The 27,939-nt window shown below is 35.3% G+C and overlaps 2 protein-coding genes across 4 annotated transcripts in view; one reads left to right on the top strand and one right to left on the bottom strand.

Moving 5' to 3' along the window:
* Window positions 1–27,939, top strand: part of LOC137387277 (probable phosphatase phospho2) — a 393,003-nt gene that overhangs the window by 247,689 nt on the left and 117,375 nt on the right. The window lies entirely within an intron of this gene.
* LOC137388111 (ankycorbin-like) overlaps window positions 1–27,939 on the bottom strand; it is a 44,336-nt gene that overhangs the window by 10,611 nt on the left and 5,786 nt on the right. The window contains exons 4-15 of the mRNA XM_068074623.1: window positions 27,291–27,422; window positions 19,708–19,843; window positions 18,628–18,800; window positions 18,245–18,292; window positions 15,394–15,537; window positions 15,053–15,183; window positions 12,933–13,389; window positions 9,495–9,650; window positions 6,670–6,780; window positions 3,940–4,030; window positions 2,146–2,327; window positions 1,145–1,255 (exon numbers count right to left, since the gene is read on the bottom strand). Coding sequence (XP_067930724.1) covers window positions 1,145–1,255; window positions 2,146–2,327; window positions 3,940–4,030; window positions 6,670–6,780; window positions 9,495–9,650; window positions 12,933–13,389; window positions 15,053–15,183; window positions 15,394–15,537; window positions 18,245–18,292; window positions 18,628–18,800; window positions 19,708–19,843; window positions 27,291–27,422 — 1,872 coding nt within the window. The remainder of the gene's footprint in view (window positions 1–1,144; window positions 1,256–2,145; window positions 2,328–3,939; window positions 4,031–6,669; window positions 6,781–9,494; window positions 9,651–12,932; window positions 13,390–15,052; window positions 15,184–15,393; window positions 15,538–18,244; window positions 18,293–18,627; window positions 18,801–19,707; window positions 19,844–27,290; window positions 27,423–27,939) is intronic.

The following is a 27,939-nucleotide window of genomic DNA, read 5'->3' as shown; positions in this document are numbered from 1 at the left end:
ACAAGAGAAAGACTTCAAACTGCCAAAAATGTCTCTGAAACCTATATATTAACACTTTCCTAATGCATCACCCATCCGTTCTTGCTGATGTATCAGAAATATTTTTACCTATTGAAAAGGCTACTAAAGAAGTACCGAATCTCTAAACCGGGAGACATTGAAATATGAGTAGGCTGAGCACATTTTGTAGAACAATAAGTTAAAAAAGAGTTAGATGACTTTTATGAGATAAAAATAATAAGCAAGTTCAAGTATAACCATTAAAAGCAAATTATGATTGACTCATTCTAACAAAAAGGATGTCATTTTTATCTAGTTCACATAATCTTTATATATTGTATGTTAAAATGAACCGACTAACTGATATTGAGCAGAGTTATAAATCTGAGTTGATAATTTGTGTAAAGTGTATATATTACTATAAATAATGTTCAACAATGGTGAAACCATATTATCCTGCTTACTTCACAAATATTTGTACAGATAGATGCCTCTAAAATGACATAACTCATCAATTAAGATATTTCCTGACTCACCTCACTAATTAGTTAAGGTATCTCCTGACTCATCAGTTAAGATATCTCCTGACTCACCTCACTCATTAGTTAAGATATCTCCTGACTCACCTCACTCATCAATTAAGATATCGTCTGACTCACTTTACTCATTAGTTAAGATATCTCCTGACTCACCTCACTCATCAGTTAAGATATTCCTGACTCATCAGTTAAGATATCTCCTGACTCACCTCACTCATTAGTTAAGATATCTCCTGACTCACCTCACTCATCAATTAAGATATCGTCTGACTCACTTTACTCATTAGTTAAGATATCTCCTGACTCACCGCACTCATCAGTTAAGATATCTCCTGACTCACCTCACTCATTAGTTAAGATATCTCCTGACTCACCTCACCCATCAGTTAAGATATATCCTGACTCACCTCACTCATCAGTTAAGATATTTCCTTACTCACTTTACTCATTAGTTAAGATATTTCCTGACTCACCTCACTCATCAGTTAAGGTATCTCCTGACTCACCTCACTCAACAGTTAAGATATCTTCTGACTCATCTCACTCATCATTTAAGATATCTCCTGACTCACCTCACTTATTAGTCAAGATATCTCCTGACTCACCTCACTCAACAGCTTCGATGCCTCCTGACTTTTCACCTCAACTGTCGTCTTTGACACATCCAAATCAGAAAGCAGTTTTTTTCTCATGTGCTCACTTTCTGCATATTTTGACTGAAACAAAGAAGTGAAAACTACGCAATCATAGCCATACCAAGTCATAAGCAAGTCCTGCTAGCAAGATTTATTACCTCGTCTCTAAAGCACAATAAACAGATCATCAAGCTTTAAATAAAAATTGGCATCATGCATATAGATTGATCAACAAATCTCCCATCTTTAGATTACACCTTTCTCAGAAATAACCAAGGTTTAGCAAGCATCTAAAGACTGGTTCACACTATATCACCATATGTCGGAGTTATCCTCTCAGCGATCATTCGTCCACTTAGTGCGCTGTGAACTGACGCATCATCGAAGCGATGCGGATACGTCAGAAAAGATTGCAACTGTCAAACTTTCCCTATAGTTAGCCGAGCATTCACAACAACCTAGGCAATAAGCACCACTTTGGCAATGATTGGCTGTTGTGGACTGCTCGATTTAAATTTTTTTTTGTGACCAGCTGCGGGACTAGCATTTCATCATTTTCATGACTACATTGTATAATGATAACGCCATTAAACCGGACTATTTGCTCATGTAAACATGGATGGGTTTGTGATAGAGTAAACATTATTATTACGGACGACACGATCAGTACAGTATTGTGTGATTAACACAGACATACGGCGATATGGTATGAACCAGCCTTCAGAGACAAATGAAGCTCGACACGCGGGTCTTGCCCTAACTACTAACAGCAGCAAGAAAATTCTCCTATGTGCACAATTGTGGCATATCAGAGCAGTCCAATCATAAAACGGATTCAAGTTTTAAGCAGCTACTAGAAAAATTTTAATAATTACAGTTTTTATATATTATCATATTACTTTATTGGCAATAATTAAACTATTTATTGAACTATTTGACTTTTTAATTATTTGACTGATGTTTGTGATTACCTGGGTCTGGGTGAGTGCTTCAGTCAGTGAGAGTTTTTGCAATTCTAGTGATTCAATTTCTGCCTTTAGTTTAGCTATTTCTCTATTTTCCTCTTTCAGAGAAATCTGCCTCTGCCTGCCACTCACTTTGGCAACTGGTTTTACTTCTTCCTTCCCTTGTTTTCCAGTTGCATTGTTCAGCACTGAAACAGAAGAAAGTGAATCTGTAACTTGAATCTTCTCGTTTGTGAAAGAATTTAAAATTTAACACATCAAAAAACTAGAAATACATAAGAAGCTAATGTGATCAAAGTTAGGAAGATAGTGATGCACGGAATATTCTTAAAAACATGCTGTATTTTATTATAGTAAAATCACTGCTAGGCACTAAAAAGTTGTGAGTAAACTTTTTAAATTTTACTAAAGTAAATTTTGTTAAACATTCAAAACATAGAATAGGGGAATATTGCCAATATCATGTCACCACCATAATTTAACGTAAAAACACAGCCACCAAATTAACAGAATAATCCGAGCGCTCCATGAGATGAGGCCAGGTTCTAGTCAAGCTACGACATGCTGAAGCTACCATTACCCACAGACAATTAACAGATACAGAAGATTCCAAACATGTTCGCTGTTTGCTAGAAAGGATCACACAGTAATATCCAAGAATTAAAAATTTCTTTACTGAATGCACAAACTAAATACATGTACTTATTAGAATATTGATCTGATAGACCATTTACGCAGGCTAGCAAATGAAAATAAAATATCAAATTATGAGTTGTCTTCTCTTGCTTCTTTTAACACTAAACTAAAAGCAAAGAATGTTTTTCGCGTTTTGTAATTTGTACTGTTCATTGTTTGTAATATATTCATGATGTGTTCACCTACCTTACAGTTCTAAAAAAAACTTTCTACCACATATTTTAAACATACTGTTTGCTTAAATTGACAAACCCGGCTATTACAGCCAACCCCACCTACACATTAAACTAACCAGTAAACACTTCCTTCTCAGAATATTATAAAACTGGAAAGTGTCAAAAAGCCTTGAAAGCAAGCATTTGCATTATTTACCTAATCAAAAAATTAATGAAATCCATATAACGGCAAATATAAAACAGCTATTCGTACTTGTTGAAGATCAAACAACCAGAAGCATTGGTAAAACTAAACAAGAAGCGCAAGTGTGCAACCTGTTATTCTGAATGATGAGACTTATAGTGAAAGATGAAAAAACTAAAAAAAATTGGAATCAATATAATTAAGGACAGTATATGAAGTAGCTCTGAACATTAAACATCTCTGAGCTATCTTTAAATAAAAAAAATACTTTGGGCAAAATCAATCCGATTTATATTTTTATGATCTCCCAGCACATTCAAATGCAAAAAAAGCCTGTAGATTAAGTGCAGTTAGAAAAATGGGAGCAACGTAGACCATTTCTTTCACATGATACAATAACCAAGCACACCTACAGACACCTAGGAACTGAAATGAGCGCAACTATTCGAGCCACTTACACAAAAAATAGATGTTTTGTATGAACATTTCAGAAAGTTGAAAAAAGCTGCAGCAGTCGTGAATTGTTAGCAAGTATAAAATTTGTTACCAAAATACTAGTATTTCCTGACATGGATCTCCGATACAATATTTGGTTAAACAGTTATATAGGTGATGAAATGAACTGAGCTCAGATGGCCTTAATAAACAAGTCCTATAGAACATACTGTAAGTCCGATGATTGTACATTTACTGTGTGTCATCAAGCTCAAGCAAGCTTGTTCACTTCCTTTTATAGTTACTCACAGCAGACACCAGGAAATCCAAACTCATCATCAGAGTCATCATCCTCTTCAGCATACTCCAGCCAGTTGTCCTGCTCCAACTCCGCACCGTGCTGTTAGCATAATACAAAAAATTTACCATAACACAATGTCGGTAAAGCTAGGGATACAGCTAGGAAATAACATTAAAGATGCGATTACGCAAAATTCTAGAAGTTTTTGTGAGAAATTATAAATGTTTTTTCTATCAGTGAAGTTTTTGTTTGTTGTTTTAGGTGATTGGACTGCCAGGATGCTTGAAGACTGAAATCGACAATGTTTATCGCAGTTGAAGCGCTAAAAAAAAGACATACCCAGACTTGCCAAAATGATGTATCTAATCTCGCGACCGCTTGTCTCTCTCGTTATTTACATCGATGTGTCAACCACTGGGTTTCCATGCTTCAAATGAATTCGGAGTTTACCTCTACCGACCAATTTGCACCATACCTTCCAACGATTAAAAGTTGCACAATATCGATCTTTCCAAGACTAGCAATGTACTCCTCAAAACAGAACCTGTTAGCGCATACTCTCTTTCGGGTCACGGCCACTTTTCAACTCATGCTTTGTCAAGTTGTTGCCCTAACTCGGCCACGATGCCTGATCTTTATTCTTATTCTGATCTTGATTTATTTATTATTTACCAGAAATTTATTTTTGTTTTCTACGGTATGTTGTTGTCTTTTTCAATGCCATTCAACGAAAGGAAATGGCATCGAATATGTTTGAATTTTATCATTTCTATGATTCTGAGAGGAAGAAACCCCGAATCGATTCGAAGCGTGGAAACCCAGTAAATGTGTTAATGTGTTGATAGTTCTGGTTGTTATTTCTTATCACGATCATAGAAGTGTAAAGGTATGCTCCCAATAGAGGCTGATAATATAGACAGACGCGCTATATTAATAGCAAAATATTGTCTTATATAAGTTCCTCAAAGTTAGCAATGATGTTAGTCAGTCTCAGGTCCATCAGTCATGCAACTGTCAGCAGCTCAAAGGTAAAACTATGGCTACGCACGATCATAAAAGATGTAGCCAAGGCTGGTGGACATCTGCTATTGATACACACAGCAATGCGGCACAACATCTCATAGTATTGGCAAATAGATGATCAACTTTACAAAAAATTCTTCATCGTGATGCATAACTATAGATCGCAAATATATTCTACTAGAGCACTGGCCAGTAGAATGTGATGTTCGTCATGTGTAACAATTATACGCATAATTATTATTTGATGTGGAGAGGTTGTCAAGTGGTGCAGTGGTAGCACGCTTGGCTTCAAATCTGAATATCTGGGTTCAATTCCCATGGAGTGTCATCCCTTTTCTTAACGCGGCTTCAGACAAACAGACACACAGACAGACACAGCTCTCATTATAGTAAAGATTACGAGATATTAAAAGTATTGTATACGCGGTTACTACAAGAGAAAAATGAAACCTTTTTCAAGCATCAGTGATTTTCAAAAACAGCATAGACTAAAAACAAACAGAAATAGAACCATAGTTTTCTTTTAAGAAACTAAACACCTTCAGCCGATCATAGATGTGTACAATACTTTCTGCTCGCTGAACACCATCATGTTGGTTTCAAACAAGATGAGTTACAACTGTGCTTTAACAGCACCACGTGTCAATCAGCTACGTTGACATCGCAATTAACCCTTTTGCAAGCGAGTTTTTTGGGCTATTTGAGACCTCCTGGACAAATTAATTTTTCACAAATCGATTTTTAAAAAAATCATTGATACACTCTTATTTATGATATTGTATAGGCCTACATGTACTATATGTTTATGATACAAGTAAATACAAATAAACATGTTTCAAGTCAATTCTTCATACAACCGTTTCTCTAGCTATGGTACATTTAGAAGCATTTGCCTTTGCAGAGGCCTACTTTGCAGTCTTGACACCATGTGCTTATTCTTGTTCCTCTATAACCTTGCCTTTACCTATAGCCTTTGGAGGATGTCATGACAGTAAAAGAAAGTTATTTGCACTCTGAGAAAACATTCAGAAAACAGAAACAAAAGCAGAAATGAGCTACAAACAAAATTTCCAACTTTATCTAAATACGTTTTTATTTCGGATTTTTCTTTCGTTTAGTATTGCAAAAATGAACAATTCTTTCTCAAAACGGCTTATCTTTTGATGCTAACAGAGAGTAGTCTATTATTTATTATTGTAGTTTACTATTGGTACAAAAAGTTAAACAAAAAAGGCAACAAGCCAACCAGAAATCAATTTATAATAAACGTTTGTGTGGCGACATAATGGTCGCTCTGCCCATTAGCGTCGGTATCATAAAACGACAAAAGTTTTGCTATGCCTGCAAAAGGGTTAAAATCGTGAAAACAAACATGTTTGTTTTCAGAATAGCTGTGAGAGAATCCAGCCACAGCTACGCACAGTAATGTGTATTTACATATTTATGATTTTTTATGTGCGATCATTTTATTTTTATTCATTTTATTGTTATTTATTATACGTGTTTACGATTTTAACCCTTTTGCAGGCATAGCAAAATTTTTGTCGTTTTATGATACCGACGCTAATGGGCAGAGCGACCATTATGTCGCCACACAAACGTTTATTATAAATGCAGTTACTGAAGAGTAGGCATAGTAAAGCTAGAAGGTTAATGGATATCGGCAGCTAAACTAAGTTCCTCCAAGGGCCATTACTATTGCATACCTTTAAAACTGCTGCCTTCGAGCCACCACCTCCGGCTAGATTCTCTAAAGTCGTCACCTGGGCTTGGAGTTGTCTGTTCTTGGTTTGTTCATCATCTAGTTGACTCGATAATTCGCTCAACTACCAAAGCAATCCGAGCCTTTTTGTAACAAATCTTTTACCATAAAATGTAACCATAAGTATTGAAGATTCTTTATATTCTATTATCCTTGATTATTTTATTATTTCAAAATTATTTTTATATCTAAGACCAAATACAAAGCTGATTCGAGCTAGTGAATTTCATAGCAATGAGTCATTTATCACAAAGGGCAGAGAACTTTCTACTAATCTACTGTGAATCTAATTGTAGAAACCGCAACTGTAAGCCTGTGCAGACTGAATCAACTCTTACATTGGCTGCTAGTCAGAATTTGAGAGCATGAAACTAGCCAACACTGGAGACGATCACCAACTGCCAGAATGTAATGGACTAAGTCAGTGCAGTAGACAACCCTCAATGTAAATAATCTGTTCCAAGAACATTTACATTATAAGGATGGTATGTTATACAAACAGTTAAATACAAGTAAATAGCCTATTCAGTTCCAAGATGTTCCCAAACTCACCCATTTGACCTTTCAAATAGGAAATAAATTAGATTTAACAATTTAATTTAATGACTATACCGTAACTGTAGCATTATTGGTTTGTATCGAAAACTTTTTTTGTTTTTTTATCACTTTTACTTGGTTTATGGTCGATGATTACGGTAATTTTACGCTAAGGGGAATGCACACCTTCAATTTACATCAATTTTGTTCACTTTTTCGCCACAGCAAAGTTTATGCTGCAAAGAAAAAATAGATACAAATTCTGTACTTACATTAAATAAAATGATAGAAAATATATCTTTATTATAATAAGTGTAGTGTCTGTTTGTCCAAAGTCAGTGTTAGAGGTTAGAATAAAAGATTTGTTTTCTCCTGTAAAAGCAAGTATTGTCTTCCCTCTGGTAAGAGAGAAGACAATCTTTTTTAAGGCTAACTATGGTACTCTCGTTATTCAAATTGAATTTGAGAACTTTCACCAAATTGACTTACATTATATGGAATTTCTTATGTAATGTGATACAAAAACTTTACATAAATTCTTTACATTAAGTCGAATTTACATAAAAGGTAGTTTAAGTCGACTGTAATTGCAGCAGGACCATTTGATAGCAAGTTTGTTCAATCACGAGGTGTCATAGCCTCTCAACATCATGATGCAGAGATATCGACACTATCCACAAGTGGTCAATCGCTGCATCTTCATGCTTGGAATGGGTTTGAAGTTGCTACCATTCGGAATCATAAAAACAGTAAAACCCGAACTCACTAGACGCCAATTCTCTTCGCTAAATTTGTGCTAAAAAGGCCTTTGCTGTGAGAGTACTTCAACATCATAGTAATGCTCACTGCTGATAGATTAGAATCAGTAATACTCAGCTAAGGTCTCCCAGTGGAGGTAAACAAAATTTCAGCACATAACTGCATAGGTCTCTGCTACAAAAGCATTCTACTGATACTCACTACTGTTGACTTTTTCTCTATACATTAACATTCACATGCCAAGGATGGGTTGCTTAAGTGTGAGAATGACAAAATAATAACTTTTTAGTGCAATTAATTGACTATGAAGGAATTGAAAAGTGGCTGCGACCCGAGCCTATTTCAACATGCTTTTGACGGATAAATCTCAAAATGATATATACGTAGCGTATCCCCGAATCAATGAAACAGTAAGTTGTGAATTCGTCTGCAGCCGGCAACTCCGAACCCGTTTGAAGCATGGAAACACAGTGAATAAAGAAGCTAATTGAAAAGAAGCTCACTTTAGACATTAGTACGTTTAATAGACTATGTTTGTTAGGAAGTGCAAGGAGTGACAGTAGTGATATATCGCTATCATCTACAATAAGCCGGCAGTGAACAAATGCTCATATAGAGGAAATGAGACAAGTCATAAAATCTCACTGAGTAGATGATTTATGGAACTTTTCAAACAAAACTGAATTCTAGAAAGTCAAACCTATTTTATTTAGTCCGATTCTGCTCAATGTAACATTCAGAATTATTAAAATGTTCCAACAGTAAGTCCTCTTTCACAACCTAATGCTCACGTCATCAAACTATTCACCATATCCACCGTCCAAATGATGACATTAACAGAACGTTTGCAAGGTGCCTGCATACGTTTTACTAAACTATTAAACTAAGGCCTGGGTTATTCCAAATGTGAGCAGAATTATGTATAAGACATCATGATTGAGTACTTATTAATAGTATAACTACAAAACACAGCTAAATCAGAGTTAGTAGAATATTAGACAACTGTATTAGAATTGCTGACAAAGGTCTGGATACATGGGACCAAAATAGGACAAAAAAAACTATAAAATTCATGGTTCAGTGTTTTAATGCAAGGTCAACAAACTGGGTTTCTTTTTTCTTTTGGTGTTGTGATATGCATTTTCACTTGACAAAATTCACATGTAAAGTCTCATCTCGCATCTATTGCAAGCACTGACTGCAGTAGAACGACTGTTTACACATCAATGCACAAGAAAATATGCTTGCCTTCTTTGGCTTGGTTGGACACTATTGACCAGGTCAAAAAGCCAAAGGCTGTGAGCAATTACGATTTTGCTGTCATATGACCACATTTTTACACAACATAAAACATCAATACAAATTCCGTATCGGGCCTGGAGAGTTGCGTGGACCTATCACGGGGATTGATACAATTAGACAGATGTTGGAAGGACCTATTAGAGAGATTGAGATGATTTGTTAGCATAAGGCATATGGTACCTGAATAAGCATATCCATTCTCTCATTGACTTCCTGTTCTTCCTGGCTGTGCCTGCGCGACACCTCAAGGTCACTGATTCTTTTCAGCATATCATCATATTCCACCTTTAAACTTTCATAGTTAGTCTTGAGGATGGCATGGTCCTTCTCGAGTTTCTGTGTAATATCCAAGAGATGCCAGAAATTAAGGTTGTCCATTACGAAAATCTCTATGTGATCTCCCAATTTTAGATGGTCAATTTTATTGTGATAATTAAGGTTTAGATGAAAAAGCAAAAGTATTCTCTCACGAATCTAACTCTTTATTATTGGATAGTTTAAACATTCTTGCAAGTCTACTTCAACTCTTGGAAAAGTAAATCCATAACATTTTATAATAACTTCATTGTAGTTTTTAACCAACTTTTCATGTTTGAGTTTTTAAGCAAAAAGAGGGCAAAATTCTGAGAATCAGTTCAAACAATGTTGAGAAAACCTTGTAAAACTATTTTTATGAATACTTTAATAATTTCTAATAACGGGTTGTTTCACCATTTATACATTTGTCAAGATCAACAATACAGTGGGGAACATATCTGGCCGTAAAATGAAACTGAAAATTCATTTTACGGTACTCTAAAGTTTTTGGTATCCATCGTTTTTTTAAGTCATCACTATGTTTGCACATGCGCTCGTCCACAAAAAAGCCGCCATCTTTGTAGAAAACGATCATCATTATCTTGGTTAGTAGTAATTTTCGATGTTGTTTTAATACTAAAATAAAAAATTTGCAAACAAAAGCATTGTTTGCAATAGTTAATTGCAGAAGCTTCGCGTTTTTAACGATAAAAGTTGTTCATAAAGATGGCAGACAACGATACAATGACGTCACAAAAAAAACAAAGGAATCCTTGGTTTTTTCGTGACGTCATTCTAACATTGTCTGCCATCCGCCATCTCCCAGTATTAAAAAAACTTTGGAATACTGAAGCTTTTAAACTTTCATTTTACTATACTTGTACTGCACACAATTGTTTTTTATACATTGTTGTAAAATTTAAAAAATTATAATGAAATTTTAAAATTTTCTTTAGAAATTTCAAAGTTTTTAAAATCTTAAAATGAAATACAAGTAAAATACAGTAAAATACAAGTTTAAAAACTTTGGTATCCTTATCCTTTAAAATAAATAGGAAAACTATCTCTACAAATCTCATATGAACATGCAACAGCCCTTTTTCTCTATTAGAAGTCATGAAAGTGAAATATTTATAAAAAGCAATAGAAATGAGGCATCTCAAACATGTTAGCTATAACAAGCACTGGTATTCATGCATTGACAGACACTCCATGAAGGTGATAGTTATTTCTGAGGTGGAAGGATAGCTATTAATAAGCCGTAGAGATACATGTAAACATGAGTCAACAAGGATGTATGTATTGAGAAGAGAGGTTAGTACAACACACACAAAACTACATAGTGACAAAATATGATGACGATGAGTGGAACATTTAGTTACCTCTTTTGTGATTGGCTCGTCGGACTGGGTCTAACAAATCATAATTACAGACATTCAGACATAATTTCCTAAACTAAATGAATATGTCTAACTCATAAATTTAAGACAATAAAACAATACTAAACAATATGTTATTACGGTTATGACCTCTTGCTGCCGGGGAACAGGTCGCAACTTCTACGACCATTCCACAAGACTTCCGATGCATACATTTGCATGAAGTGTCATTTTGTTAAGTTGATAAACACACAAAAACTGATTCAAACTTTTTAAAATATATACTCTATCATTTGAACACATTTATAAGTCTGACAGGAGTCTAAGTTAACAATGTGTGTAAAGTAAATAGAATAATAACAATAAGGCTGTAACACATGTCACAATCGCACAAAATATGTTACAAGATAATACATATAGTTATATATATTATTTATTATATATATTCTACAAATATTTATTATATAGATTAACTATTATATATATAAATAAAAATATCTATATATATATTTCTCAAAGTATGTGGATATGTGTGTAATTCTGGCTATAGCTATAGTGCAGGCTGTTTATTTTACCAATGCGGCCACGCGTTACAATGCCCCTGTTGAAAAAATATTTTTTGTCATGGTTCAATTACTATATTTGAGGTCAATACCAATTCTTCTCACGCGGCCAATTATATTGTTTCCATGAAAAGAGCCTCGACATTATCTTTCAGTTCAGTCAGACAACAAAAACAGTACGATATCTCATTTTTACATTTGTACCAGTATCAAGAGGTACCAGTATCGTCGTAATCAAAGTTTTGATGGATAGCTGCTAGTGGAACAGTAAACTTTTTTATACACATGCACTTCAATGCAACAATGGTTATTACTAATTCTACATATTCTCAGTTTGTATTAATTGTATTATTACAGAATCATCTTTCATTGTAATCGTAGCAAAACAGACTTAATTTAGCTATTACTGGCTAATTATTTCACATTTACATCTTAACCTCTTGATAGTCGTTTTATTTTTTTTAATTTATTTGACCAGCACGAAACATTTTCCTCATGATATAAAGTTTAAAAGTTGTTTGACAAAGTTTGAAAACCTTTGCAGTTGTTTTTATTTTCTCTCTTAATTTATTTCAATTACACAAAACACTTTTCTCATGATATGTAGTTTGAAAGTTAGAATGGCAAATGTTGTTATATGTTAAATACAAATCAATTTTCTGTCCAAAGACTTTTTTATTACCTGGGCAACACAGGGTTGTACAGCTAGTACATATGTGTGTGTGTATATATATATATATATATATATATATATATATATATATATATATATATATATACATATATATACATATACATACATATATATATGTATATATAGTACATATACAATATATATACTTATATGTACATAAGTTTATATATATATACACTTATGCTTATGTATATATATAATTGTGTAAATATATTTATTATCAGTTCTACTTATGATAAATTGCCATATATTTATATATATAAATATATATTTATATATATATTTACATATAAAATTTATATTGATATCTATTTATATACATGTAATATTCTACAGCGATGCCCTTTTTCAGCATATCATTAGCAACTAAACATAAATAAAGTAGCCAAAGATGGGAGTTCACCGACATTTAAGTATCTCAAATTAATAACACATTTAATCATAGCACTTGTTTCCTTCCCTGCTAGCGGCTGAGCTGACATTAGACTAAAAGTGTTATAAGTTGTCTCCCCACATAGTAAAATGTTAGTACATGTAGCTTTAATTCTCACAAGAAATCAAACCTCGAATTCATTCAATTACCTTGAATAATTAGCAAAGAATTTTTCGGGTACAATATGAAAATACAAAGTTGGGTCATCGCGAGTAAATTTAGACAAACTCAGAGCTGAGCCTTAGCATTCACCTCATTCAGCTCAGCAGTGGCTGGAGGCTCTTGCTCGCTTGGTTGAACATCGGCGTCATCACTGCTCAGCGAGATCCCATCTGACATATCTAAAATGTCTAGCTGTTGCGCTGGTGGAGAGGTCCTTGTCGCTTTTACTTCCTTACTCAAAACATCAGCAGACTCAACTTGGGTATTCGCTGCCAGGCTGTCGGAATGCTGAACTAGTTTACTTTTCGGATGCAATTTTTGTTCCTCTTTACAACTCAGGCTATTTTCCGAGTGTTCAGCATTGGCTTCATTTGTAGTCGCCAATAAATCTAGGTCGGCGTCGATGTCTGTGACCAGGAGAGGCTTATTTGGGTCAACCGGTTGAGATGCAAGCTCAAGAATATCGAGAGGGAACTCCTCACTCAGCGTCTCACCCACTGCTGACACCATGTTAGTCTCATTTGCTCCATCAACCTCTGAAGATTGACTAAATAAAAAAGTTATTGATTCATTGATTACAGAACAGCAGGGAGAGACAATACCTATGTCCAATAACCAAAGTTAATGAGAATATGTATAACTTTTATTGGTATTAGTGATCCTCAACAAAATAATGTTTTTCCTTATATGACAAAACAAAAATGAGAAGACAAAAATCAGAAATTATTGGGTGTTTTAAAAGTTGATAATCTAATAGTATTGTGGAGGAGTTAGGATAGTAAATTGAAGGTTGTACTAACAGAAAGTTTATAAACTGAAACACACGGTGGCGGATGTAGTATGTTGTTTGCTCTCGTCAAATTAGGAAACATTAATAGATGTACCAAACATCCTTAGTACAAACAATAAAGTCATCATTCATCTATGCTATTATCAAATTTGTGATGAGGCACTCAAATCAAAGCAAGACTACAGCAATAATCAACATAAAACACCTCGCATTTTAAATTCAGTTTCTATAGCAAGGCCATGTAGCCGATTATTCCAAAAAACTGCAATATACTTCCATTGGTTACGAGTTACATTTAAAGAAAGCTAAGCGGAGTGAGTTATTGCTGCCCATATAACAGGCAAATGCAACGAGCCAGAATAAAAAAAAACTTAAGCAAATGTAAAAAAATACCAACCTCACTTTAACCATCTGAGCTGAAAGGAACAAACAGTTATTTTTATTTTAATGTATGTTCAATTTTGTGGATGGAGTTTTTAAGAGCAGCAGTGAAATATTTACTATTTAGCATTTGACCTTGAGTGAAAGTGATTTTGAGGGTACATTTGGATGCCCTATCTATAGGGCATATGCATAGAGCACGTTTATGGTATTCCAATTACAATCAAGTACCTATGACATGAGAAGATAACCCTGTCACTGAGCCCTCATTAAATATAAACTCGCACAAAATTTTAGCACATTTTATCAAAAATTATCTGTATTTTCTATCATTTGCGATAGTTTTTTATGTTTTACGTTATCTGAGTGCCAGAAAGTTTCAAGATGAAAATCGACAAAACTTGATCACAGTTAAAACACTCAGAAGTATTATAGATGCAAAATGCTGTCACTAATTGCTACAGTTGATATCAGCTATTGCACGCAAGTTGCAGCGTTACGCGTCACTAATCTCTCTGTCTCTTTGCAACTATAGACTATAATCACACTTTGTCTTGATCTGACTGTTTAAACCCGATCCAATTTTGTCAATTTTAACCTTGAAACATCCTGGCAGTCAAATAACCTCAAATGTCAAAAACAATCGCAAACGATAGAAGAATACTGATACTTTCTGGTAAAATCTACTAACCATTTGTGCAAGTTGATCTTTAACAGTAAATAAACACACACCTCCCAATGTACCTCTTAAAACCCTGACTAGTGATCGTTGTTGGCACACAAATGTGATCGTCAGCGCTGGAAACAAACGTGTTCGATGAATGCTGGAACTGCGTTCAATACATTATAGTATCATCAATTGACTATCTACCATAGCAACTGCTGATCATGAAAAAATAACTCACAGGTTTCAAGAACTACCTACCATGTATTCTCTGTCAAACATGCTAGCTTTCTCGTGTACTACAAAGAAATCATGTCGGAAATACAAAAGCACATTAATAAGATTGGGAATAGCAGAATCACAAATAGCCCATACCTCATGTGATGAAGTGAGCTAGAGTTATAAGTAATGCTACTGTCCTCTTGCAGCTGTGACATAGTGTAAGATAGTTGGCAAAGTCGAGGGGATATAGATCCGTCCCCATCACTGTCAGACAATGTGCTGCCCTGTAAAATTTATAGTGAGACAACACTGTTTCTAGCGTTTGATAAAATGTATTATCCAAACACATTTAAAGAGGATGATGAAACATGTTAAAACAAGGTTTGAAGTGTAAATATTAACGGCAACAAACCAGGTTGCTGTGTGTATGCTTTAGTTAAAGATACCATGCAAAGAGCGGACAACTCTAAAAAACCTTGGCCTCATGAAGCTACCTTAAAATCATCATCACTGTAAACTCCATCAAGTCCATTGTCAATGACATCACTATCTGTGTCTCCTTCTCTGATAGGCGGTCCAGAGTTGCGAGATCGAAATCGTAAGAGCAGAGTTTCTTCATCTCCAATCACTGATTCACTCTATGGAATCAAAACAACACATCGAGACTTATATCCACATTAAAGGAAAAATGGTTTAGATAGAAAGATTAATATAATCATAAATGTTCAATTTGGCCATGAGTTTGCATGACAAACTTTGGGCAAAACAAAACTGGCAGCATTCAAGGAGTTAAGGAAGGCTGACAGAATTGTTCCTACAGTAGACGCTCCTAACGAAAATAATTCATTCCGAGAACATTTACGTTACAGCGATTTTTCGTTATGTGAACATTAGAATACATGTCAACTGCCTAATCTTTTTCAAGATTTTACTAAACTCACTCTTAGGCCTTCAAAGAAAAAGCTAAACCTAACATTATAATTTCACGACTATACAGTTACCGTGGTATTATTGGTTTCTATCAACAACCTTTCCCTTTTTTTCTTATCAATTTCACTTGGTTTAAGTTTCATAATTAAAGTGATTTTGCGTTAAGACAAGAAAAGTGTAAACCTTCAATTTAAATTAATCTTTTTCATTTCTTTCTCCACAGCAATGTTTATGCTGCAAAGAAAACACTAAACAAATATTGTTTAAAAATTGACTTCTAGAAATATGCTAGAAGTTTTATAGTATATACGGTAAGGCTGATATGACTGTGACATAGATGCGCAGATTTTAATATTGTGGTTTTCAACCTCAGTTCGATCAAACCCTAGTTTGGTTTTGGTGAGCCAGTCTCACGGGTTCGATAGAGGTCAAGATACATGACTGGCTCTCAAAGACAACAGCAGATTCACCCTGATTTGCAAGGTCATGTCTTTATGAAAAGATATGTAACTTGTGAGTTTATGCACTATATTGGTGTTGTACTTTGAACACAGTGATACTAATGCACAGTCATGACATGAATCCACCAGTAAAACATATACCTGTATTGAATGTGAAATAAATCCTATTTTATTTATAAAATAGTTATATATTTAGTTAATATTTATATTTATAAAATATAAATACACGTAGTTCAGTAAAAGCGCATATGCAACTGTCAGGGTTCAGTACGGTCAAGAAGGTTAAGAACAGGTGTTTTAATAGAATGAGTAAAATTGCTGGCCAACCAAATGATATCTCCCACATCTAGAACATTCCATCCCTCATACCTTACTGCTTGGTTACATGCGTTTGATAAGGAAATCTATCTCTAATCATTTCAGAATGACACTATCAGACAACGCATTGATAACTCTCACAGGTTTCTAGTTACACAATGAGAACTTGTCTCTTATCTATTTATTCATAATTGTATGAGTAGAGGTCACCTTATCATGCAGTTTATCTACTGCCGGATGAAAATTTAGGCTAACATAGAATTTGATGACAAGCTTTCCGACTCACATTTTTTCTGGCACATTTTTATCCTTGAATCGGTCGGTTTTAAAGGCTGAAGTTGCCAGGGAGTTGGTTTGGCATTCAAAGAAAATAGATTTTTCAAGACTGAATTATTGAGCGCGATTACAAATGCTTTTGCTGGTTTTCTTGCATATAGGGCACCTATCAGTGCCTTTAGCATTTGAATTCATAAGCCAAAAAATGACCAATGATAAGCCATCCTGCATACGAATTAAAGAGAACAATGAACTTTTACTTTAATAAGAACCATGTCCATCTAAATGTCCAAAACCACGCATGGAGATTGGAAAAAAGGATTGCACTGCACCGGGATAGAACTCCAATATTCGGATTTCCTGCCAAGCATGCTACCACTGCACCACTCGACCACCTTTTCATATCTAAGAGCAATTGTGCACATACTTATTACATAGGGCAATCTCTTAGCCAGCGTATTAGTCTTCACTATAATAAGAGGGGTGTCCATCCATCTGTCACAAGGTTAAAAAAATGCAACATGCGGGATTTAAACCCGCTACATTCTTTTTCACAGTCTGCTACCACCTGCAGCGATTGGTTGCCTTCCAGGAGTTCCAAATTACTATACACATTCGTATTCTCTGTGCTTTATTGGCACATCTGACAATCTTTCCAGACTTGCGACTCCCAGGCTACTAAACTAGACTCCCAGGCTAATAGCATCACATAAAATGGAAAATTAGCACAAGTGTCTGATATCATCGTATGAAGATATGTTGCGTATAACGATGATAAATTGTGAGCAACTGAAATTGGATTGTCTACAGCTTGTATAAAAACGTCCGGCAGTTCAAAATCAAACAGTTTGTAGCTGTGATTTGGAAGCCAAAATCAATTATAGCATACCTGTACTACGATTAACACTCAAACCTAGTCTCATATTATGAGCATTATAATCAGATTAGGAAGTCATGTGACACACATAATCTAGCAGTTTACATACCATATATGAGCCCATCATTTTACTGCAGTAACACTGTAAACCAGCAAGTTACGTGTCATACTTAAGCCAATCATACAACTGCATCATACTGCAAACAAGCGGGTTACGTGTCATACTTAAGCCAATAATATTCCTGCATCATATAGTAAACAAGCAAGTTACATGTCATACTTAAGATAATCATACCCCTACATCACATTCTAAACAAGCAAATTACATGTCAAAAGTGTAGGCAACATTTTTGTTGCCAATGACATGGCAACAAATGTTGCCAATGACATGGCAACAAATGTAGGCAATGACATGGCAACATAATGTAAAAAATGTAGGGAAAGTGTCATCTTGTAGAAACAATAACAAAAGGAAACACTGACCTCTTCAAGTATTGGTGAGTGCACACGCTGTCTGCTCGGGAAGTTAGCCTGCAAATGAGCATTTAGGCAAGAGTAACAGTTAGCTCACTTCGCTAGAACAAACACATCAGAAAAAACATACATGAACACTGTTTTTGCTGTTTACACTCCAGGCTTAGCAAGCATCAGAAGCCACCTCACACTGATTGGTGCAGAGATCCTACACAGACACGGTTTAAATTTCAAATAAGGTTCATGTACAGTCTAATTGGTGATTGAAATATACGTAAATATTTTTTGTTTCTACTACTTTCGCAGCTATACAAAAACACTGATACAAGTTCACAGCTCACGTCAGTGGGTTCATATCCTTTAACTCAACAAGTCCAATCAGCTACACCGACCTCTTCAGAGTGATGATGAGCTTTTGTGGTGAGAGGCGGAGAGGGATCGATGGTCTGTTTGACTGCAGTGTGTCCGGCATCCATAGCATGCCATGAAGCTGTCCGTCCAAGACTATCGCAGAGGCTTACATCGGCTCCTTTTTTCACAAAGAGCTCGGCTATTAGCTTATTTCCTGTGAAATGACAAGAGTCTATTAGTGTATAATGAATTGAACATTTGAGAAGAGACATTTTGGTATTGGCCACAACTGCTGTTGAACCAACGTTGACGTCGTTTTATAGTTCAGACTGACTAAACATTGTCAAAGCATATGACTGTAAAAACCAACACTTCTGTAAGCATATGCCAGTGTTTATATTAAATTATCCTCTAATTTATCATCAATAACATATATAAAACTTGTTATAAAACAATTATATCAACCAGTAAATAATTTATAGCAGAACAAACAATGCATAACTTTTATTGACATTGGAAACCATCAACAAAATGATGTTTTTCATTACATGCCAAAAGGAACTAAATGAAAAGACAAAATCAGGAATTAATGAGTGAGTTGATCAAATGTGTTTTAAAAGTTGGCAATCTAAGAGTATTGTGGAGGAGTCAGAATTTCTTATTGCAATTTTATGGTCAGTCGTATTTATAGAATTTTCAGACATCATATAACAGTTTAATATAACATTTATTTCTCTGTTTCAACTCATATTCATTGTATTCTACATCGCACATTTAGCTCAGTGAGTGGAACAAAAATGATGAGAGGTTGATGCAATGTGTAATGTTTTTCATTACATGCCAAAAGGAAAAAAATTGATAAGACAGAAATCAGGAATTATGGAATGAGTTGGACAGACGTGTTTTAAAAGTTGGTAATCTAATAGTATTACCAACTTTTAAACATATGGTCATGCTGAACATCACAATAAGATTACTAATATCAGCGTATATAACTAATAACTCGGTAAAATTGAAAAATAGTTTATACAAAACATCAAATAGTCTTTACATACTTATAACTAAACCAACTAAGCAGTTTATATGCATTTTATGCAACCTATACCGTAGTATTCACAAACCATTTTCAGCAGCGCACATCAGTGGAGTTCGACCAAATTTGTCTTGTACATTAACAATGGCCCCTCTATCAAGCAGTTCTTTGCACACAGGCAGGTGGCCTATCTGTGCGCAGTAGAAAAGTGGAGTTCTCCCATCCTGCCAACATAACACATAGTATATTCAATAAAAAGTCATACATTGACTTTCATGTGTATCTCTAGAGTAGAAGATGAGTGAAAAAAATAAACCGTGTGTAGGATTTGATTTGCAAATTTCTCACACAATCACCATAAAGACTACTAAGTGCGTGGAGTTGTCATGGATAGTACATCATTCATATGTATTGGCAGCTTCAGAGACAGTAACAAGGGTGCGATTTGTCTGCGTTTACTGTATAACAACTCAAAACCTCTTCTCTGCGTATATCAGGCCATGACAGCAACAATCAATTGTATATTGGGGGAAGAATTCCTATTTTAATGCTATCATTGATAATCATTACTTTGTTTTTTAATTTCATCCGGCGTCATTTTATCGTCTCTAAACAAGACTTCATAATCTATACTAATAAATCCTACAATGTCATTGTATGTCTGTATGTATGTCTGTCTGTCAGTATGTATGTCTGTCAGTCGGCTTTTATGCATTTTTAGCCGATTTCATACAAACGTTACACGCGTATATTCGATGCTTTCCACCCGATCACCAAAATAATTTGTTTCAAAACTCGGTCTGCTTTCTGAGAATTGGTATCTTATATACCCACCTGCAGACTATCAGATTGAAAATAAAAAAATTCCTGGCAACGACAGGCTGACTGCTAGTGGTCCTTCACAAACATAATTTAAACAAAAAAATGTGACAAGTTTGACTTTACGGAAGATACTTTCTGCTTAACTCTGATGTATTTCAGCAGAAAGTTAAATGTAGCGATAGTGCTGTAATCAAGTGTTCAAAGGTTTTCAATGCTATAGTAACTATTATGATTGCTCCAAGTCAGATCTACGAATTGTGTTTGAATACAACAAAGTACGTGCAGGATACTAAGGCTATGTATACTATACTTATTCCTCCCAGCACAGTCTCTTGGCCTAGACCATGGGCTATTATCAGCCTTCCTAGCAGTCCCTAGGTCTATACCCTATGCTATTATTAGCCCTATCAGCAGTGTCCTTGGCCTAAACTAGGGGCTATGCTTGCTCCCAGCAGTCCTTTGGCCTGAACCTGGGCCATTCTTAGCCGTCCCAACACACTAGCAGACTCTCTAGAATTCCAGTATAACCACATGAAACACTCAGATGGCAAACATAATGTAAGTGCTGTAAGATTGTTAAAAGGCGATAAAATATTAGTTTTATTTTAATATAATACTAACTCAATATAATAGGTGTTGGAATTGCCTTCTCGTTTAAATGTGTGTTGCATGATACCAACATTTGGACACGTTTTGGAGCAGCGTGAGCTATTATTCAAGAATGTACTTGATAACTCCAAATGCTGATTGGTTTATGGGCCCTTCCCAATTATGATTCAATGAACAATTATTAGTTATAAGCTGATTGCACCAATAATTCTGATTGTCTTACTCCCATAGACCTGTTTGAGTGAGAGCGCGTGTACATAATAGCCATTTATAATAACTTACCAAATAGTTAATAATAAGAATAGCTACTAAAATAGCATATATAATATCAAAATTGGCAGCCTACCAAGAGCAAAGCCGTTACATATTAACTCAGAATGCACATTTTGAGCAGACGTTGACTCGAGTTCGAAACATCACCTAGTTCCCTTTTGATAGAAAAAATTACAGTATAATTTTATTTTTATGTGAAGCACTTGCCTCTGCACCTAACCAAACTGTTAAAAATGTTGCACCGCATCAGATCGTTTCTGCGTAGCAGCCCAGCGTGTGGTCCTGATACTTAATTATAGCCAGATACAATGAGTCATCGCACCGCCTCACACAGCTTCATGAAACAGAGGATTAAGCAGATCAAAGGGCTATAAATACGACCTGATTGCCTGTTTGAGTAATTAATTTACAGCTTAGCACCCTCCTGCTCTCTTATCTCACCCATCTCGTCGCCGGAAACGTGGCAATTCACCAACGATATCAGCAAGGCAGTCATAGAATTGAGAAATAAAATATTAGTCTATCATCATCACTCAGCATTACACGCTAAGAGGAAAGAATTGCAATTTTAAATGTTATGATAATAAAAAATAACAAATCTCTAAAATTAAAAATTATTATTCCTAGTACCCACAAATTCTGGTGTGCTGATAAAGGACAGAGAATAAGTATGCACGCAATTATTATCAAATAGTAGAATGCGAACAATTAGCATAGATGGTAGCATGTCTGGCTGCCAGCCGAATGTTCCGAGTTCAAATCTAATACAATGCAATCTTTTTCCCAACTTCCAACATGGTTTCATTGGACAGACACGGATCTCATTATAGCAAAGATTAGCTTTATTATGTGGGATTATTTATAAGTGTGATTTAATTCTCTGGCGGTAATACGACAAAGACTTACTATATGTACTGTGACCACAAAACCATAGCCGATCTTATGCCCAGGAAAAAGGTTTTTAAAGGCTGCAAGAAATGTACATTTTTAATATTGCGTAGGTAGGAAAGCACGAAAGGTCCAAAGATGTTAAGTATGAAAGAGATGTGAGGTCTGTCCTGCATTGCGGTGTTTCATTATTTTACACATTGATTAATATAACTACATAGTGGTCTGCTGCAGAAGTTTTTGGCTGGATGGTTGGGGCAGCTGCTGACTGAGAGCTTGCAAAGAGCTGGTAGGCTGAATGTAGTGTTTTGGTGATTAGCTAAGTTTTGGACTCCTAGGATTGCAGCAGATTGTTTAGCATAGCTTTCTTGATCGGCAGCAGCTAGTCGAGCTTTGCTTATTTCATTCAACCTTTTTTCTGCTAAGATTCAGCCTTTTCTCTAGACAACTTACAAAATGACAAATCGTCCACGCGCGAATTACCTCGCATTTATAGCCAGTACTCCTCCGATTTTAAGGAAACAAAAAAAAGCAAGTAAATTTATAAGCTGTCTGATCTGGTTAGAGAAAGACGGGCAGTTTATAGTATGCTGTCACCTCACCCAGAGAATCAATTTTTGAAAGCAACCATTAGGTAAGACAGTTTATCTTGTTCAATGCTGAAAGAGGGTCAATTACTACCTCATATGGTCTATGCCTCTATGGAGTCATAACAATTACATATAGGTATTTTCCTAATTCAGTTGAACAAGAGGCAATTTTTTTGCTTATCCAAAAACTGCCAAACTAAAAATTGTAACAATACTCAGCATGGCATAAGCCTCAGTTCATGCTATAAAAATGTTCTCTTAAAGGCGTCAGATAAAACCTGGCTTATGAAACAGCAAAGGCCAGCGATGCACAATATCATCATCCCTTTTATCATAAACTTGTATCAGAGTGATGCGCTATCTTAAATTCCTTGATATCATCGCTACAGAGGTGTTAATTAAAATCAACAAATAACAGCCTTGAATTACAAGCAACAGAGGCACGAATTCACATATCATCGTGGACATCTCACAACTGCCCTTCCTTTTGCCAATAAATAATACAACAGCAACCACAATGCTGCCAAGAGTTTGATAGCTGTCTTATCACACGCTTCATTTTTAAGGAGTGTTTTTAAATGCATCCTATATTCTTCCAGATTTTAGTTCTACATAGAATAGTTAATTGTTATTAAATATATAAATTCAGAACGGATTAACAAACACAACAAAGTAAAACAAAGTAAAACTATTAAAGACTTGAACTATTTAGCAATTTTATCATAGTAATCTGATTTGTTATTGTGCTTTATTAACAAAATAGCAATCATTAGGTCAATGTTGATCAAGTTATGTAACAGAATACACTTGAGGAATTTTTCTAAACAGCTCTATCAAGTTTCCAATACCCAAACTTATATCAGGACTGCAGCATCTCTACTCAACTAGGCAGTCAGAGTGGGTGAGCAATTGAACAATCGTATGGAGTAGGATGTTTACTTAGCTTACTGCAAGCAGAAGCTGTGTATGCTTTTTAAGAGTATAGTTGTACAATGCATCTTGACTGGACATGTCCAGTCTGGACTGGAAGTCATACTTCGACTTCCATTCGACTTCCATTCCAGTCCAGACTGGAATGGACATGATCTTGGCTGGACATGTCTGAATCCAGGGGCAAGGAAGCCTTGAAGACTGGAGACATGCCCAGTTGCACTTGCAGAGAGAAATTAAGGTTCTATGCCAAAAATGCCTTTTTTGGGATTAGAACTTCAACCTATTGTTTGTGAGTCAGGCACTCTAGACCAGTAAGCCCGAATGCTCTCTGTAGTTAATGATTTGAAGACTACAGATCATACATACTATGTAGTCAGAGTATGCATGTTGGTCACATCATACATATAACAACACTGGATAGTCTTGTTAGCAATAAGCTAGTAATTCACATTAAAGTCCTTTGTATGACATATCTTTATGATTTAAAAACTCCCCAAACCAATGTAGCCACATCTAAAAGTTAATTATTATGACGTCTTCTGATCACACCAGACTGGGGGAATCTACCACATTGTCTACCTTCTATTTTGCAGGCCTCCACTTTTGGAGCCACTCCGTTGAAGTCAAGTATCAGCCAATAGCAAGTGTGTCTTATATTCTGGGAGCAGTGTCCTTGGTGGTGAACGGGACAGGAATGAGCAAATGGAGAAATGGTTTTACAATGTCAACTTGCTCGTAAAATCTCATAAATAAATAAATGAGCTATAAATTGCATAGTAGCACTTGTAATTCATAGCCATTCTCGGCTGCAGAGACTTGTCTATCTAGCAGACGACAACAACAATTAACATTTACCCTTTATGACCATTGTTACATGGATGGCTAGGGGCGCCAATTTTTTCTGAAACAATTCTAGCGTGCCAAAACAGCCCTGCTGCTATTAGACCGCTTTGTGTGAGATAGAAAAGTTGTGCACTCCCAGCTCCTCGGTTTATACGACAGTTTTGTCGATGTAACAGTTTCTATTCATTACCATGATTAAAAACCAATATTTTCAATAGCCAATAATGATGTAGCATTATCGCGACAGGCAATAAACAACAGGCAATAAACAACAGCGACAAGAAACATTGGTATATCGACTCTCAGTGCCTAGCCTTTGTAATAAAATTACCTAGATGATGATGATGTCATTCACAGCAATTTGCTTGAGATTTAATGATGGTCCATAGGAGTTGCCCGCTTACTGGCATCGTCAAAGATGTGTTAATTGGTAGCAATTGTTGTAAAATGTCCTATATCATTACTATTCCTACCCATGAATATTTCGACATGTTTATAATTATTTAAAACTATATGCTTTATTAAACGGAAACTTTTATATTTTCTGGCGTCGCCCGGGTAATGAAAAAGTTTTTGCTCAAAAAACTTATCTTTTTAACATGTGCAACATTTACCATCGTAACATTTAAACTTCATATCATGAGTAAAGTGTTTTGTGCAGTTCAAATAAATTAAGAGAAAAACTGCAACTGTAAAGGTGTTTAAAACTGAAATAGTTAGCCAGTAAGGGCTAGATAAAGTATGATTTGTTATAATAGGTACAATGAAAAGTGAACTGATACAATTAAAATGAACTGAAAAAACAATAAAATAACAAACACAATAAGTTGAATTAATAATAACAAAGAGGATATAGAAGTGTATATATAAAAAAGGTTACTGTTGCTACAGAAGCTATCAACCAAAATTTTGAATGCGGCTATACTGGTACTTTTCAATAGTCGATACTGGTACAAATGCAAAAATAAGATATCGAACTTGAATACATCAGTGAATCCCACGAGGGTATTTTGTCCGACTGAACCGAGAGAATGTAGAGGCAATTGCTACTCTCGAGAATGTCCATGTGAAAATTGAAATTAAAAGGATGAGGATTAAAGCTAGATGAGCTAAACAAGGCAAGAACGAAACAAAAGAAGAACGAAAGATTCAAAAGAAGAACGAATGCAAAAGGTAATATTAATTTATAATAAAACGTACATATTTAGCTTTAATCGTGATAAGAATACTGTAGATGAGGTAATTAAGGTGAGAATGGCTTAGCCTTGCGGTTAAGTGCGCGTGTTTGTATACTTTCAATTGCAATCATCGGGCGCGTTCAATTCAATTGAACTCGTGGCATGGGTGGGGAACTTTTATTGCTAAATTTTAATCTCTATGGCTAGACACAGCGACAACAGAAAACAAAAGACAAACATTAAGATATATATATATATACATATATACACTAATAAATTATTTAAAAGCAATACTTATCTTTTTCTCAGCTACTGTCAGTTTCATGACTTGCTCATTCATCAGGCTGTGTTGAAATAATGCACAGCAATGTTTCAACACAGCCTGATGAATGAGCAAGTCATGAAACTGACAGTAGCTGAGAAAAAAGATAAGTATTGCTTTTAAATAATTTATTAGTATATAGCTGCTCCAATATATTGTTGAGCACTCTAATTTTAGTAATACTAGCTCATAATTCTTAGGAATTCATAGTTTATTTATATATATATATATATATATATATATATATATATAGATATGCACCAAGCCAGAATCTTTCATATCCAACTTTTTACTAAAGCTAAAGTTATAGAGGTTACACATTAAAAATTAATCGTATAGACAGGTGAGTCACGAGTCAACTTTTATTAGGATTTTCTCAAGAGATTTAACTAGATAAGCTGCAATCCAAATCCGCTAGCATTACCCTGCCTTCAGCTAAAATATTCCTCGACTTTCTATGTAAACACACGGAAATGTGACACTAACTATCCTAGAGCTAGTTCACTGATCATCTGTTGAGCATGTTGAGAATTTCACATCAGATCTCCACCAGCGGCTTTAATATACAGTTATTTTTATTTTACTTGTTCTGAAACTTTTCAGCCAGGAGCTAATATCCCACCGAAATGAGAAACTAGAATGATTAACAATTTCACATTGCCACAATTCTCTCCTTGAAATAGAAGATAGCCAATCAGGTTTCATTGCAATAGAAGATAGCCAATCAGGTCTCATTGCAATAGAAGATAGCCAATGAGCTCTCATTGCAATAGAAAATAGCCAATGAGCTCTCATTGCAATAGAAGATAGCCAATAGCTCTCATTGCAATAGAAGATAGCCAATGAGCTCTCATTGCAATAGAAGATAGCCAATGAGCTTTTAGAATAAAGGTCTTCGGGAAATTGTTAAGGGGATCGTGACAATACCGATAGACAATAACAAACGTGAAACCGGGAAACGGCTCCAAAAATAATGACTTTTTCCTGTTTGACTTGCTAAAACATTTATGGCGGAGTATAAAACCTCAAAAAAATTGGGCCACACCTTACTGGCTATTTCTAGATCGAGGTACGAACACGCTTTCGCTCTAAACTACCATCATAAAAACGAAATATTGGCTGTCCTGCATAACTCCTGCTTTTAATGATACGATTCTAGCTTATTGGCCAAATCCTGCCAATTACTACATTCATTTAAAAGATTTCAACGCACCTCATCACCAGCCTCCACATCCATAGGATATTTCCTGATAAGGTTGATGACGCAATCCAGGTCTCCTCCGATACACGCATGGTGCAGGGCTGTCATCTGACTCTCATCCCTTGGCCAATCATCATCTTTTGACTGCAGACAACCACAAAGCCTAATGAGATGACAGAAAACTCACTATTCAGTTTAATTTCTATGTGATACCTCAAAAAGGTCGGTCTGATGTTTGGGAATGCTTTCTTATATTGTATTATCTAAAACAATAGGTTGTTGATAGTGAGTTGATAGAGATAGTGATGTTAGCCTTGTGAACTAGGAAAGAGTGGCAATGCTGACATTTAACAATTTTAAACAGAACCTTACAAATCTTTGAGAGTATTTATGTAAACGAGAGTGGCCTGGCAATATAATGTAAGCCAATATAAATTAGGGCTACAGTCAACTACAGACAGACAGACAATCATTTACGAGTTTTGGGAGACTGAAAAACGTAGCCATAGACCCAGAGACTGTTCGACTACAAATTTTACCACATCAAAGCAATCATTGAGTAGCATTTCCTAAACCGAAGACAAAAGTAGAAACATAGTATTATAATGAAAGAAATTATCCGACTAAAAATTTGATAAATGCTGATTGTGGGAAATACATC

The sequence above is a fragment of the Watersipora subatra genome, chromosome 2 (genome assembly GCF_963576615.1).
Source record: "Watersipora subatra chromosome 2, tzWatSuba1.1, whole genome shotgun sequence".
In the NCBI taxonomy this organism is placed as follows: Eukaryota; Metazoa; Bryozoa; class Gymnolaemata; order Cheilostomatida; family Watersiporidae; genus Watersipora; species Watersipora subatra.
The sequence above is the reverse complement of the archived record's forward strand: the minus strand, read 5'-3'. Positions and strand labels throughout refer to the sequence as shown.